The sequence below is a fragment of the Rhinolophus sinicus genome, linkage group LG12, assembly GCF_036562045.2.
Source record: "Rhinolophus sinicus isolate RSC01 linkage group LG12, ASM3656204v1, whole genome shotgun sequence".
In the NCBI taxonomy this organism is placed as follows: Eukaryota; Metazoa; Chordata; class Mammalia; order Chiroptera; family Rhinolophidae; genus Rhinolophus; species Rhinolophus sinicus.
The window spans coordinates 56,195,374-56,210,010 of record NC_133761.1 but is presented as its reverse complement, the minus strand read 5'-3'; the positions used below and the strand labels follow the sequence as shown (position 1 = coordinate 56,210,010).

The 14,637-nt window shown below is 45.6% G+C and overlaps 1 protein-coding gene across 5 annotated transcripts in view; it reads right to left on the bottom strand.

The window, feature by feature from the left end:
- Nucleotides 1-14,637, bottom strand: part of TLR5 (toll like receptor 5) — a 33,275-nt gene that overhangs the window by 2,488 nt on the left and 16,150 nt on the right. For 2 of the 5 annotated variants that reach the window (XM_074316956.1, XM_019756384.2), the window contains one exon: nucleotides 6,549-14,603. The exons of 1 other annotated variant lie outside the window; for it this stretch is intronic. In XM_074316956.1, coding sequence (XP_074173057.1) covers nucleotides 12,023-14,599 — 2,577 coding nt within the window. In that variant the 5' untranslated portion in view covers nucleotides 14,600-14,603 and the 3' untranslated portion in view covers nucleotides 6,549-12,022. Of the gene's footprint in view, nucleotides 1-6,548; nucleotides 14,604-14,637 lie in introns of those variants that run through there. 2 more of the 5 variants (XR_012490897.1, XR_012490901.1) reach the window with 2 other exon arrangements.

The following is a 14,637-nucleotide window of genomic DNA, read 5'->3' as shown; positions in this document are numbered from 1 at the left end:
GCCAACATCTGGCCTGCTCTTAGGGAATTTCCATATAGCATTTAACAACGACCATTTGTCCATCCACCCGTCCGTCCATCCACCCACCCACCCAGCACACATTTGTCTGGTGGGTCTATTTTTGGAACCAGCCTCCTGATTTCTGTGTTGCTGCTCTCCCCTGGTCTAACCCCCGCCTCTCGGTCACCCCTCTGTGGTCCCCTTTTCCCAGCATCTCTTCTACTTGCTCCTTTAAATATCAGCATATTCCAGAACCCTGCCCTGGACCCTGGGGTTGCTCACTTTCCACACTCTTTGTCTCAACTTCTCCCTTGGTACTGATGACACCCAAAGCTGTATCTCCAGTGTGAGCTTCTTCCCGAAGCTCCAGAAGCCCCCTGAGCCCCTCCTGTATCAGGGCCTCTGATTCCCCATTGTCATTTTCACTCTGTGATCAGTGAATGGCCCCGGAATCCTGCGGGTCATCCTTGACTGGCTTCCTCTCTTTTTGGTCACCTTCAAATCTCTCCCTTCTGACCATTCCCTTAACAGCTCCCTTGTGTCTTCAGGGAAAGGGGCCCAGCACACCCTGTGGGAGTGTCAGAGCTTCACCCAGATCCCCCTGCAACCCGCCTGCCCCGACCTGCCTGCTTCTGACCGACCCCAGCTATAGCCCCGTTTCTTTGAAATAATAACGGCTAAGGTTGTACTGAGTGCCGACTGTGTACCAGGCGCTGCGATAGGTATCATCACATTGAATCCTCACAAACCCTGTGAGCTGAGTACTGACACCCCAATTTTAGAGATGGGAAAAACCGAGGCCCAACGTGGTTTCTGTTGGGCCTCTGTGTGGATGACCTCAGGCTTCCAGCCTGCCATGGCCCCTTCGTGGCTTTCAGCTGCCCCTGTGCTTCACTTCACAAACACAGAGCAGCCACCACCCCCTTCCGTGCTCCCAGAACCCAGCCCAGCTCAGAGTCCTATTTGCTGGGGCCTCATTTCCTCTGTCCTCATCCCTTTCTGCCTGAGTTCCTTAAAAAAAAAAAAAAAAAAATCAATCTGTTAACTGAAATCTTCTGCCCTCTGGTAGTATCTTTCCAACGTTTCCTCCTCATTGCAGCAGAATTATTTCTTCAAAATACTAACCTGGTCATGTCCCTTCTAGCGTAAAACCCTTCCATGACTCCTCTTTGATCTTAGGACAAAGTCTAACCTCTCAGCTTGGAACTGGCCATGCTGGTTTCTCTCACCTCTGCTCTCTCGCTCCCCAGCAAGCCCGAGATGCACAGCAGACGTGTGCACTCCAGCCCTGCTCACATCTACACAAAGTCGGCCTCTCTTGTGTCCCTCTTTCTTCCTTTCACACGCATTTCTTGTATGTGCCAGACAGGCGCTGGGCTGACCACTGAGAACGCAGAGACGAAACAGACCCACTGGTAAATGGCAGCGTCCCTGCTCTTACGGCCTTGCCAGATGAGTGGGGAGGACCAGCCATCCAGAGCAACTTTAATATAGTGCGACAAGTGTTACGATGATGTGTACACTCTCCCAGGTTCCAGGTCAATTCACTCGCCGAGACCTGGGATGTCGTGGGTCTGCTTCCTTTGCCTCTAATGCCTTCCCTGCCTCAACTGCCTGCTTCCTGGTCTGCTTTCACATCCCCTGGGGCAGGCCAGGGCAGGGCTCCCCTCCAGGATGCCTTCTGGGCACTCCTGCTGGAGGCTGATGGGTACCCTGGATGCATTTCAGCAACAGTCTCGGAAACCAAGGTTCAGATTCTGAATTTTATCCTAAACTCAGTAGGGTCCCATTGTAAGATTTTAAGCTGGAGGGTGACAGGATTGGATGTGCGGTTGCAAAGGTCTTCTGGTTGCTGTGTAGAGGAGGAATGAGAAGGCAAGAGAAGCACCCAGAGCAGTGATGCCAAACCCTGGGGCACTTTGGAGTCCCCAGGTGGCGTACAAAACACCCAGGCCTGGGTCCCACCCTAGGACACCTTCGTGCAATTGGTCTACCGTGTGACCTAGGCCACGGACGTTTCAAAGACCCCAGGTGACCCCACTGTCCAGCTGAGGTTGAGAACAGCTGAGTGGGAACAGTGATCTTAATTCCTTAATCTAGGGGGAGCTTATAAACAATGCCCAGCTCCTGGTCTAGGGAACCGGATGGGGGGATGGCAGAAGTTGAGTCAGAGACTTTTAAGAGGTAGCACAGATGGAAGTTGGTGGTGGGTTGCACGGGAAGACCTGAGGCAAGAGAGGAAGGCCAAGAGGTCCCCTGCTTTCCTGACTTGATCAAGGGATGAAAGGTGGCAGAAGATGACACCCCAAAATACACTGCCTTAGTATACTGACTATTTAGAGCTGTAGGCACTTGAAAACCAGCAAATGCAGGAGAGGCTTTCTCTGAGCTCCCCTTATCTGCCTAAAGATTGATCCTCCACAAGGAACTCAGTTGTCACAATCCCCTCCCTGGAAGTTTCATCAGCTGGGCAAGATTGACTCTTATCACAGGAGAGACTAAAAGTTGACACCCAGACAAACTTTGTCTCAAACTATCATACCTCCCATCTGTTCTTCTAAGGGCCCTTCATCTTTCTAAAAACCATTTTCTCTCCCCTAAGAGGCTTACATCCACCCTCTCCTCCCCTATTAAGATGGTACTAAAGCCTAAATTCCACGCCACCTCTTTGAGTTACTCATTGTCCCCTCAGTATGTCCGATGTATACATGAGGTGTACATGTTAATACACTTCTATTTGTTTTTCTCTTGTTGATATGTCTTTTATTTCAGGAGTCTCAGCCTAGAACTCAGAAGGGTAGAGGGAAAATTATTGTTCTTCCCTTACAGGGTCAAAAAATGGTGGCTCCTCCAGACTGGGGCCAGCTCTCCAGCCTTTGCCCTGATCCTAAATCTGCAATCCCTTCAGCTGAGAACCATTCAACTCCTGTCTTGCATAAATTACAATATTCCTGGTGTGTTCCATTTTAAAGAATGTCAGGTCTCCTGATGTTTGAGAAACTTGCAGAATCTCTGAAAAGCTACCCCAAGGGACTTCCTCTTCCAATAGGGGGTGAACTGAGCATATAGAAAACACTCTGAGCCTCTCATAAGGAAGGCATGACACCCAGATCAGAGGATATGGGAGCAGAAAGGGACCTCAGAGACCTTCTTCTCTGTCCTTATTGGGGGGGGGGGGTACGTGTGGGAGGATGTGCGTGGGCTCATCTACAAGGGCATCGTTTCTACTGCTGCATTTCATCAACTCTAAAACACATTTTTCCATATTTAACACTGAACAATCAGGACGCATTATATAATCAAATGGCATTATTTAAATGGCAGTTTAAAAAATTTATCAGTGGTACAGCAAATAAAGGATCATCTTACAATCAATGAGATGATGGCATTATTTTGCTTTATTTTTATAACCGACTTGGAAATTCATTGAACAAGATGGCCCGTTGGTCAAGTATACTGTCATCTGGCTTTACTGAGATCATGAAAAATCTGCCACTTTAGCAATTCCTTTGGGAGGTGATGCTCGGAAACTGAGCCTATGAACTGCTTGTGGAGATGATAGGCCTGATGATGACCAATGGCGACCCTATTCCCAGGGTTCTGGGGATGCTTATATTCTATTGTTGCTTTTCCTTCTACTGTGTGGAAAATGACTTTATTTCATGGCAACTGAGGACTTGGGTAGTTTGTGGACTTTACTGTGAAACAATGTAAAGAGGCGAGGCAAACATGTTCTGCATTCTGTCTACTATTTGTTTTAGGGGTATATTGTACAGATGGGTTAAAAATGGCCCCTGTGTAGTGGCCCCTATGTTGTTTACTTCTTCACAGTGGGCTAGAACCATTAGCTCCAAGCCCGCCAGCACCAGAGTCAAATTTTTATACATCCAGTTGCTTTAAACATAGCCCAAATGAGTATATTTGTACCCATTCAGAACCTGCCTGCTCTGCATAACTTATAATTCAGAAAAATGGACCCAACATCTGCTAGCCATAGATAAGACAAACCCAAGAGGTGTAAAAGCTTCCAAACCATGGCTGCCGTTCGGAGCTCTCTGCAGTGACGCTATTTCCAAATAAGGTCACATTCTGAAGTACTGGGGGATAGGACTTCAACATGTGAGTTTTGAGGGACATAATTCAACCTATAACAATCCATAACTCATAATTCTTTTCTTTTCTGTGATAGTTTCCTTTGGGTCATTGGCTGTTGTGCTAGGAAAGGCCCCTCACATTCACAAACCAGTTCCCAGCCTTCCCACGTTGTGGGGGGATCACTGGCTGCTATGATGCACGTTAGTTCAGGACACGTTCCCTCTCAGGCCACAGAAGCCCCATTGCAGGGCACAGGCGGCCTGCAGAGGACACAGGACGGGGACAGGGAGTCCAGCCCAGGGTGAGGCCTTGGGGTGCAACCTCTCAGAAGCTCTGGACATTCTCTCCTTCAGAGTCTTGTCCTCCACTGGTTACAGGCATTCGCTCCCTCGCTCTTTTCTTTGCCATTCAGGCTGTTGCCCACCATTATCTTTGGGGCTAACACCTTGGTTCTTATTCCTGGTTGCCCTGGCTACCTTGAGTCACGTCTTTGAAGCATCCCACCTCGGCACCTCTCCTGTGGGGATACAAACACACCACTCCCCAGCTTCATGGGGGCCTGAGAACGCTACTCAGAGGACACCAACTCCACCCATGGGCTGGAGCAACTCTTCGACTGAGTGTTGGACTACCTGAGATCACCTTGGCCCCAGCTTACCCCACCCCCAAGATCTCTTCTGCAGAGAGAAGCAAAGCCAGGACCATTTCCTGGAACCCCTTCCTGTCTGGTTCCTGGTCAGAGTGTGCAAATGAGAGGCACTCCTAAAATTAGGAAGAAGAAAAAGAAAAGGCCATTCTTCAGATACAGTTGCAGCCAGACCTGTGGGGAATTGAGAATCAGGATGTCTTCCTGCAGCGCTCTCGAGAACCATCCCTTTGCTGCTGCAGAAAAAGCCGGTGGGAGCCTCCTAGATGCTCTTGACAGTGCAACTTCCAGGGTCCATCTGCTTGAGAGATGCAGGCTGAGCAGCTTTTGGCATCGGCGTCCCTGCCCTTCACTCTCCTAGGTCTTCCAACAATTCATTACACCCCTAATTCTCTAAATTAAAACTTCAAATACCTGGAGGACATAGAATGGCTTCTGTTTTCTCCGTTGAATCCTGACTGAAATAGAGAGAAACAGCAAATCTCCGATGAGGGGAAATGTCTTACACCTCTGAGAGCAGGGGTCCTCTGGTGGTTTGCTGGGACTGAGCAAGGGTGCCTTGGCAGTGAGGGAAAAACAGGCAGATCCCAGCAAAGAGGGCAGTCTCCCTGAGCAAGCCACAGTAAGGAGAAAAAGGTCACTGCAGTGGCCCAGTAAGGAGAAGCAGAGCCAGAAAATCCCAGATTTGAATCACTTACTAGCTGGCACGTTGCTTAACCTTTCTGAGTCTGAGTTTCCTTCTTTGTAAAGAGTGGAAGCTCACGTAATAATTGGAGATCACTGAGTAGGGATGTACCCACTCAGTGCCAGGTCCTGTGTGACTGAGATGAGGTGACTTCCGTAAATTCCCTAGCACGGAACCTGGCAGTAGAAGGTGCCCACTCAGTGTTTAATTTTCCTCCTTCTCGGAGAGACAGCACATTTACTTAACAAAGATGCTCCCAGCAGCTTTCATACTCTACTTTCAGGAAGAGGCTACAGTTTCTAACCCTTCCTTGCTACTCAGAAGGAAGACAGATAAAGAGGCAAAGAACAAATCCTCGAGCCCAGCGTTCCCCTCTATTGGGGGGCCGTCTCATGCTAGAAAAAGCACAGCTTTTTAAGGCTGTGCACAGAGCTCCCCAAAGCAGTGTGGGGGTCATAGATTTAAATACAAAAGCTAAAACTAGAAATCCCCTAGAAGAAAACATAGAGGAATATCCTTCTGACCTTGATATAGGCAAACATTTCTTAGGCAGAACACAAAAACACGCACCATGAAATAAACCAATAAGTTGGACTTCATCAAAATTTTAAAATTTTGTTCATTAAAGACACTTAATAAAATGAAAAGACAAGCTGTAGACTGAGGAAATATTAGTAATGCATATGTCTGACAAAGACTTCTATCTAGAATATAGAAAACATGCCTATAAATCAATGATAAAAACGTAACCCACTTAAGATGGACACAAGATCGGCACACACACTTCATGAAAGAATATCTGTAAATGGGTAACAAGCACGTGAAGAGGTATTCAATATATTAGTCATTAGGAAAATGCAAACGAAAACCACTCTTGAGATACCACTTCACACCCACTAGAAAGGCTAAAATGCAAAAGACCGACCATATCAAGTGCTGATGAGAATGTGGAGAAACTGGAACCTCACTCATCATTAGTAGAAGTGTAAAATGTTACAACCGTTTTGGAAAACTGCTGGGCAGTTTCTTTCAAAGTAAAACCTATACTCACCCTATGAACTGGCAATTTCATTTGTGGCTATTTACCCAAGAGAAACAAAAATATGTCCACCAAAAGAGCTGTAAAAGAATGTACATGGTAGCTTTATTTGTAGTAGCGAATAACTGGGCACAATCCTGTTTTTGTAAACAACAGACTTCAACCGGAGCCTGGATAAATGGCGGTAAATCCATACAATGCAACGAAAAGGAACAAACCACTGATAGAGGCAAAACCTTAAAGAACCTCGGGATTGTAAGAGAAGCCCGATGTGAAAGATTGATTGAATGACTCTATTTAGGTGAAGTTCTAGAACAGACAAAATTAATCTACAGTGATGGAAATCACGATGCTGGTTATCTGAGTTGGGGCGGGGTGGATCCTGGCAAAGGGCAAGAGGGACCTTTCTAAAGTGATAGAAATACTCTATATCTTGATTGAGGTCGTCATTACATGGGTGTAGACAACTGTTACAATGCATTGAAGTGTACACTGGATGTGTTCATTTTATTGTATGTTAAAAAAAAAAAAACACAAAAAAAAACAGCACAGGGATTTCCTTCTCAGAATTCCAGAGGCATTGCCTCGACCTCCAAAGAGGTCAGACTCACCCCAGGGACAAGGAACAGAGTGTCCAAACCCAAGGAACTGAAGGCAGAGTGATGGAACCCCGGAAAACGTGGATGGTCAATATACTCAACACAGCCTCACCTCTATGCACCCTCCCACCAATAAGGGGCATTTTTTGGTGCAAGAACATGCTACTTGTTTCACATACTTTTTAATCCTGGGGGAAATCAACAACAACAACAACAAAACAATCCCAAACCTGAAGCTCTAAGCAGTTGAACAACACACAGCTAGCTAAGCCGACAACTCGAGTCTTCTGATTCCGAGGCCAGAGTGTTGTCTACGGCTGTCTCTGGAGAGGATGCTAAGTGGGGAGCTCGTCCCTGGCTCATTTGGGGGCTGCAGCCTGAGCAAAGCTAGAGGTGGCACTTTCATCAGCCAGGGGCTCTCACACCAACTTTTCCTCCTTTGTTTGACATCTAAGCCTGAAAGCCTTCCTTACAAGCACCACTGGTTAAGCCTGGTCCCCTCTCCAAAAACTTTCCCTTGTTTCACACGGACCAACCCACAGAAACATTACTGACTTATTTTTGCAAATCCCTTAGGGTTTGGCACAACTTACAGGCCTGGAACATGCTGGCCCTATAACGCAGCTGCAGATGGGGAAAGAGCTGGGAGCCAATTAATGGCGAAGGTCATTGGAAAAACCATGAAAGCGGCCTCAAGTGTTAGGCCCTCAGGGCTACTTGAGCAGCAAACCCAGGTCAGCACAGCAGAAAAATGCCCCCACCTCCACTCTGCCAAAGCACCTGCTTCCTGAAGGGGTTGAGGCCCCGATGAGACATGATGTCATTGGTTTTTATCACGTCTCAGTGAGGCGACCTTTCGGGAGAGGAGACAGAAAAACGGGGCCCTGCGGAGATAAAGTACCTGAGCTGGGAAAAGAAACAAGATTTCTTGTTGGATCAGGTCCCCAAATTTCAAGAATAAAGCTGCCTTGTCATGCTCGCCTAGACCGTGGTCTCTGAGAGAGAGGACCATAGGACCCTTAGTGACTTCCTTCCATGGAGTTATCTGTAAAATAAAAACGTTTCATTTCTTAAAAGGCCTATCTAAATGGAAGGTATTGTGGCCACGGAGAAATAAAATATTTAACTGCTAAGTAAAACAGATGAAAAGTTCCTTTAATCTTAAGAAAAATAAAATTCAGCAAAATTTTATATATATATATATCGTTCACCTGTCGAAATAACGTTGTTTTTCTTTGTTGGTAGTTTAATTTTGAAATTCTGGCTAATTCTATTTTCTCTGTCTTCTGCCAGCGGCAGATGTTAAATCCATTTTATATATGCATATTTGATTATTTTTGTCTACATTAAAGTATTATTAATGAAACACATGCACAGAGGTAAGCATTAAACAATGCCAACGACTCATAATGAAAGCTTCCAGTTCCCTGTCCCACCTCAGCCACCTTTAATCTTTCTAAGCCCTCCAGTATAATCACTTGTGTGTTTTCCTTGGGTTGGGGCTGAGAAAGAAGTATATTTAGACCAGAGGCCATCGCTAAGAAAGATAAGGTATTGAGGGGAGAATGTCCTATTAGGTCCGCACGAATTGCTCTACCACATGTCTTTTGTTCCTTTCATAAAAAAAATCTGCCCCCTTGGTAACATTTTTTTTCAATTGAATCATACTATACAGATAAGCGAACAAATTAATCGGTACAGATAAAATGTATTGTCGCAAAGTGCACATACCTCTGTTATCATCATCCTGGTCAAGAGATGGAACACGACCAGCATTTCATTATCATGATAGATGAGTTTTGCCTTTCTGAAATTTCTTGAAAATGGAACCACTCCGCAGGCAATCGTATGCCTCGCTCCTTCAGCTTAACACTTTTGTGAGACTTACTCCGGTGGTTACATGTAACTATAATTGTTTAGTTGCCTTTTCTGCATAGATTTCAAGGACCATAATTTATTCAATCCATTTTATGATTGATAGACATATGGTTTGTGTCCCATGTTGGGTACTACAAATAACACTGCCATAACCATTTTTGTCTTCTGGCCCGTATGTACATGCATTTCCGATGTGTATATACCTATAAATAGAACTGAAGTGTCATAGGGTACATGTGAATTCAACTTTAGTAGATAAATGAAAGTGTTTTTTTAAAAGTAAACCATTGTACCATCTCGCCAATAACATAGTTGAGTTTGAATTGCTGTACAGCCTTGCTAATATTTGACACTCAGTCATTTTAATTTTAGCCATTCTGGTGGACGTGTAGTAGTAAACACAATGCGGTTTTAATTTGCATTGCCTTATGCCTAAAAGAGGTTGACTATCTTTTCACTTGCTTTTGGACACTGGGTGTCCATTTGTGAAATTCTCAAGTCTCTTGTCCAGTTTTCTTTTGTGTTGCCTTTTTCTTCTTGATTTGTAGTTCTTTCATATTTTGTCTCTGAGTTCTTTTCAGATACATGTGTTATTTTTATGTGGCATGGTTTGCCTTTTTTACCCACTGATAGTCTTTTCTGATGGATAGATGGTCATATTTTAAATCTCTTGATTTCCTTCTTCTCCTGATCTTGGCCCTATTTACTGCCTTGTAGCTCTCCAATGCCTTTAAATGGTTTTAAAAAATAGTCTCTCCAGCTTTTCTAGATGTTCCCAATGGAAGAATTGGACAGAACTCCCTTAGGCCATCACTATTAACTTGCATAGTTCTTTCTTCTGGCGTTTCATGTTTCTCAACGCACACTCAGAATGCTATTTCTTGATATAACATTCTAGACATTTTATATTGATTTTATATTGTGGCAGGTGAGCATTTATCTCGCTTACACTTGTACTTCATATTCGCCTGTCTTCCCAGTAGAGTTATTTCATAATTTCGAACTTTCAACCACATTTACTTTATATTATATCAGGACTATCTGAAGTATTAGTCACTGCACATTCAAGTGGCTGACAAGAAATTTTCACAGTCAGTTGTGTTTGGGGTGATGAATCAGATTCTCTCTGACGTGTTCCGCAGCCTCAAACAATATTCCAGATTTTCCAGAATAGTCAGTTTCGAATATAGTCTAAGTGCTTGCCATTCTTAAACTGAACTGTAGTGGTTCCTCCCATGTAGGAGTGACCCCGGAGGATCCCACGCCGTGGAATTTGTCGGTTTACCGAGGCCTGACTTGGAATGGCTGTGAAGGGGAATACAGGAGAAGCTGCTTATCAAATAGCATCTCAGCTGCCCACTGACACCTACATCTCCACGTGGCACTGCTAGTCTTTGCTTTTGCAGCAATTCTTGTGAAGTGTGACTTGGAAAATGGCCTCAGCAAGAATTCCCAATGCTGGCAGCAGGACACAGAAGAAAGGGTTTTTCCTCAGGGAGCTTATAGCCCAGCGGCGTGGGTGGCCAGGCAGGCTCACACACTGAAAGGAGGCAGGAAGTAGTGCTCGTTTGAAAAGAACAGCTAAAGTACCCGGAGTGTGCACAGAAGGAAGAGGAGACTTTGGGTTGGACGCATCCCAGGCGGCTTGGTGGGCTGGATTTTGAAGAGCGGGTAGGATGGATGTGCAGAGATGGAAGAACATTCCAGAAGGAAGTGGGAGACTAGGGTGTGTGTGTGCTGTACATATGAACAATGTTAATGCCCGCAGCCATTGTTCAAATATAAAAGCAGTAAGTGCAGGGCAAGCTCAGTCTCACGAATCAGAGGGGGCCCGAAGAAGCCAGGATGAGAACAGCTGTGTGTGTGTGTGTGTGTGTGTGTGTGTGTGTGTGTGTGTGTGTTGGAAGAGTTAGGATTGGGGGGCACAGTGAGGGGAAGGGCTGAGTCCCAGGCCTCGATGTGCTTCACAAACAGCAGCTGCTGACCTGGAGCTTTGCTGGACTTGGAAACGGTCGTATGTGAAGTCACAGGGTAATTTTGGCACACCTTCCTTGGTTTAAACTGTCTTCATGCTTTTTCAGAAAAACATTTCTATATCAAAGTAAACATGAAAAATGAAATAGAATGCAAAACATGTACAGATTTATTTTATGATAAAAATACAATACAACCTGAGAGAAATTTCGACTGCCTCCAGAAGGCACCCTCTTGTGGCCGTTTGGGGCAACTAAGAACAAGATCTGAGAAGCCCTGATGTCCTCGGCCAATTTAATTTTCATGGCAACTCTATGAGGTAGATACGATCACGCCTCCAGGTGAGAAAACAACGGCCCAGCAAGGGTGTTTAACATGCTCCTGGTCACAGAGCTAAAGAGCCGCAGAATCAGAACCCAAGCTAGGATGTGTGTCCACAGGCTACGTTCTTTCCACAACAGCCTGAGTGGTGGGTGAATGATAAAAAAAGAAGTAAAGCTGAGATAGTTTGGTGCTAAGTCATGGAAGGTCTTAAATGCCAGGCTGAAACAATGGTTGTCTGCAAAAATTAAAAAATGTTCATGGTCCACTGGGGTTAAATCTGCAGGAGCTGAAGGTAAGAACAGAAAGAGTGCGATGGCCACAAGAGGTCTAGTTATTCTCATCCCGGCCTCTTTAGGGCCACCTCTTAGCACCATGACTGAGGGTGACCTGCACCCAGCAGTGGCATTGTACCCAAGGCGGAAGTAGGAAACATGCCTAATTTCCTGTTTGTTTTCTACCTAGTAATGTCCTGCACAGCACAGAGAGCTCAGACTCATTGGCCAGCTCTGTTGTGTCTGCCATCTGTAACTTCCCTCGAGGCACCCTTCCCACGACTAGGAAATATTCTGTAGTATTAGTAGCTGCTTCCAGATCCATTCCCTTCCATTTGGAGGTCAGTGAGACAAAACATCATGTTGCTATGAAAACCAAGAGCTTTATGCTGTTTTCATAGTTGGGGGGAAAAAACAAACCTTCAAAAAAGACCCCCAGAAGGTAACGTAGGACAAATAGAAAGTGAAGAGTTATCTGGCGCTTGACATCAGCTGCATTTGCTCCTTTGACTAGGAGACGGTTCCTATAGTCTGCAACTGAATGGCATCGTCTTTCTTCTTTTCCTTTCCTTTCTTTAGTATGTGTCCAGAGAGTTTATGGAGAAACCAGCCCACGTCCTGGAGGTCCTCAGGCCACCGCAGGTATTGCTGTTTCTGCACAAATCCTCTGATGGACTCATGTTTCATCAGCTGGTATTGGGACAAGGAACCGAGCACCACCATGATGAGGGCACTGTCAAGGTCTACAAAGCTCCTGGTCTGGGCGTAAGTGAAGGCTTCGAGGCACCACCCGTCGCTAAGGAAGTGTCTGCTCACAAGACAGACAATCTTTCTGCTGCTCCACACGGCACTGTGGATATTGTCGAGGTGGTTTTCCCCTGGCACAAAATCTCTTTCTTCAAAGCACAGGTTCAATCTGTTTCGGTCACTGTACTGGGCGTCCAGGTGTTTAAGCAAAGCATTCTGCACCCATTCAAAGTCTTTGCTGCTGAAGCACAAATAGGCATCATATTTGTATGTGTCGTAGGGTCTTCCCTTGGTTTGGTCCCTGAGCACCAGTCGCTGGGCTCTCTTATAATAGTTGAAACAAAACCCCCGGAACTTCGTGACTATGAGGATGGTCACGAGGAACAGAGTCAAAGTGACGGTGAATAAGACGAAAAGGGAAAACTTTAGGGACTTGAAGATTTCCTCTTCATCACAACCCTCCACAGACAGAGAGTAGAGGGAAGTCCCAGAGAGCGAGTTGGGGTACATGCAGTATATGTCTGCAGGAGACCCAAATATAGTGACATTGGTTTGATTGAGCCACTTGATGAAAGTGCTAAGTTCACACTCACAGATGAATTTGTTATGAGTTATGTCCACAGATGTGAGTGATGCAAATACAGTAGGATCAGGAGATAGGAGCTGGTTTCTGGACACATCCAGGACCTCTAAATTAGGAGGTAAGTCGCCAGGAGAAAGAGAGGACAGCCTGTTAGAATTGAGGCTGAGACCCCTTAATGCAGTCAGATAGCTAAATACTCCTGGTGGAAGGAAATTCAGGTAGTTATTATTCAAGTATAGGACTTGGAGACGCGAAAGCCCCTTAAAAACATCCCAACAGAACCCACTCTCCCAGGCAAGTTGCAACATATTTTCTCCAAGGTAAAGCTTTTCTAAGGTGAGGCTCACTGCAGGGGCACGTCCTTGGTTACAAAAGGAAAGGCGATTTTGATTTAAAATGAGAATCTGGAGGTGAGGTACCTGGAGAAGGAAGTAGAGATTATCCAGACTTTCTAGCCTGTTATCTGATAGTTGGATCAAGTTGGCTGTAAGTGCGATGCTTGGCAAACTCACCAGTTTATTGCCACCCAAGTAGATATCTGATATGCTTGGGATAAAATAAATTGTTTTCAGAGCATTATCCCGGAGGTCCAGGGCATTTAATTTTCCCAGGAATTTGAATGTGTTTTCCTGAATGATTCCAATGTGATTATTTTGCAGATCAATGTATTCCACACTAGGTAGTCCATAGAAGTTAGAATCACAAAGTTCCCCCAGAAGGTTATATGACAGGTTGAGAACTTGGAGGTTGTCCAGTCCGTGAAACGCCTCATCTACAATCTTGTTTATCTTGTTGTGGGCAATGTTCAGAAGCTTCAGCTCCTTGAGGGTCTCAAAGAGTCGGAAGTTCAGGGAGAAGATAGATCCGTGTGAAAGGTCCAAGCGTATCACTGAGCTTCTGGCCAGGCCGGCAAATGTACTCCGGTCAGGATCTTTGATGTTGTGGAACCCAAACCCAGGACCCATGATGTGGTGGGCAAGAACCAAAGAGGAAATCTGGCTTCCATTGATGGCATTGCTAAAGTTTCTTGTGATGTCCACGGTCCAGCCATTGTTAGAAACGTCTAGGGTCTCCAGGACCATATTTCTGAATGGGTTCATACACTTCCCCCAGTCCATGGAGACCCTGCTGTACAGTTGATTAGATGCAAGGCGTAAAAAGGAGAGTGTTTTCCCTTGGAGGGGCTTGAGCTCATGCTCACATACAACAGCTATGTTGTTGAGTAAAAAATCAATGGACTTCAAGGCATTCAATTCCCCGAATGAAGGATGAAGGGAAAGGCTATGAATCTGATTGAAGGACAGGTCCAGGCGAGACAAGGAATGCAAATTTCTGAAATAACCATTTTTTAACACGGCATCGGAGAGACCACAGGCGAACAGCCTAAGTTCAAACAGATGGGGGAGTCCCTGAAAAGCATCTGGATGCAAGAAGTCTATCCGACTTTGGCCCAAGTCCAAGATTCTAAGATTGGGCAGGTTTCTGAAGGCTTCTTTGTCAATAGTCAAGGAGGTAAACTGAGCTCCGAGTTCCAGCAGCTTCAGCTGCTCCAGGAAGGGGAATGATGTGGCTGTCACCGTCTGGATATAATTGAAGCTCAGCAGGAGTTTCTCAGTGGTGTTGAGGACCTGGGGAATCTGGGTGAGGTTGCAGAAATGATACAAGGCCATCCGACCATCAGAGGAGCAGGAAGAAATTCCTAGCACAGGACTGGCCATGAGCACCACTCCTAAGAGAAGGTCAAGGTGAAATCCCATGATCCTATGGAGAAGAAGGGAGAATGAAAACACAGGCA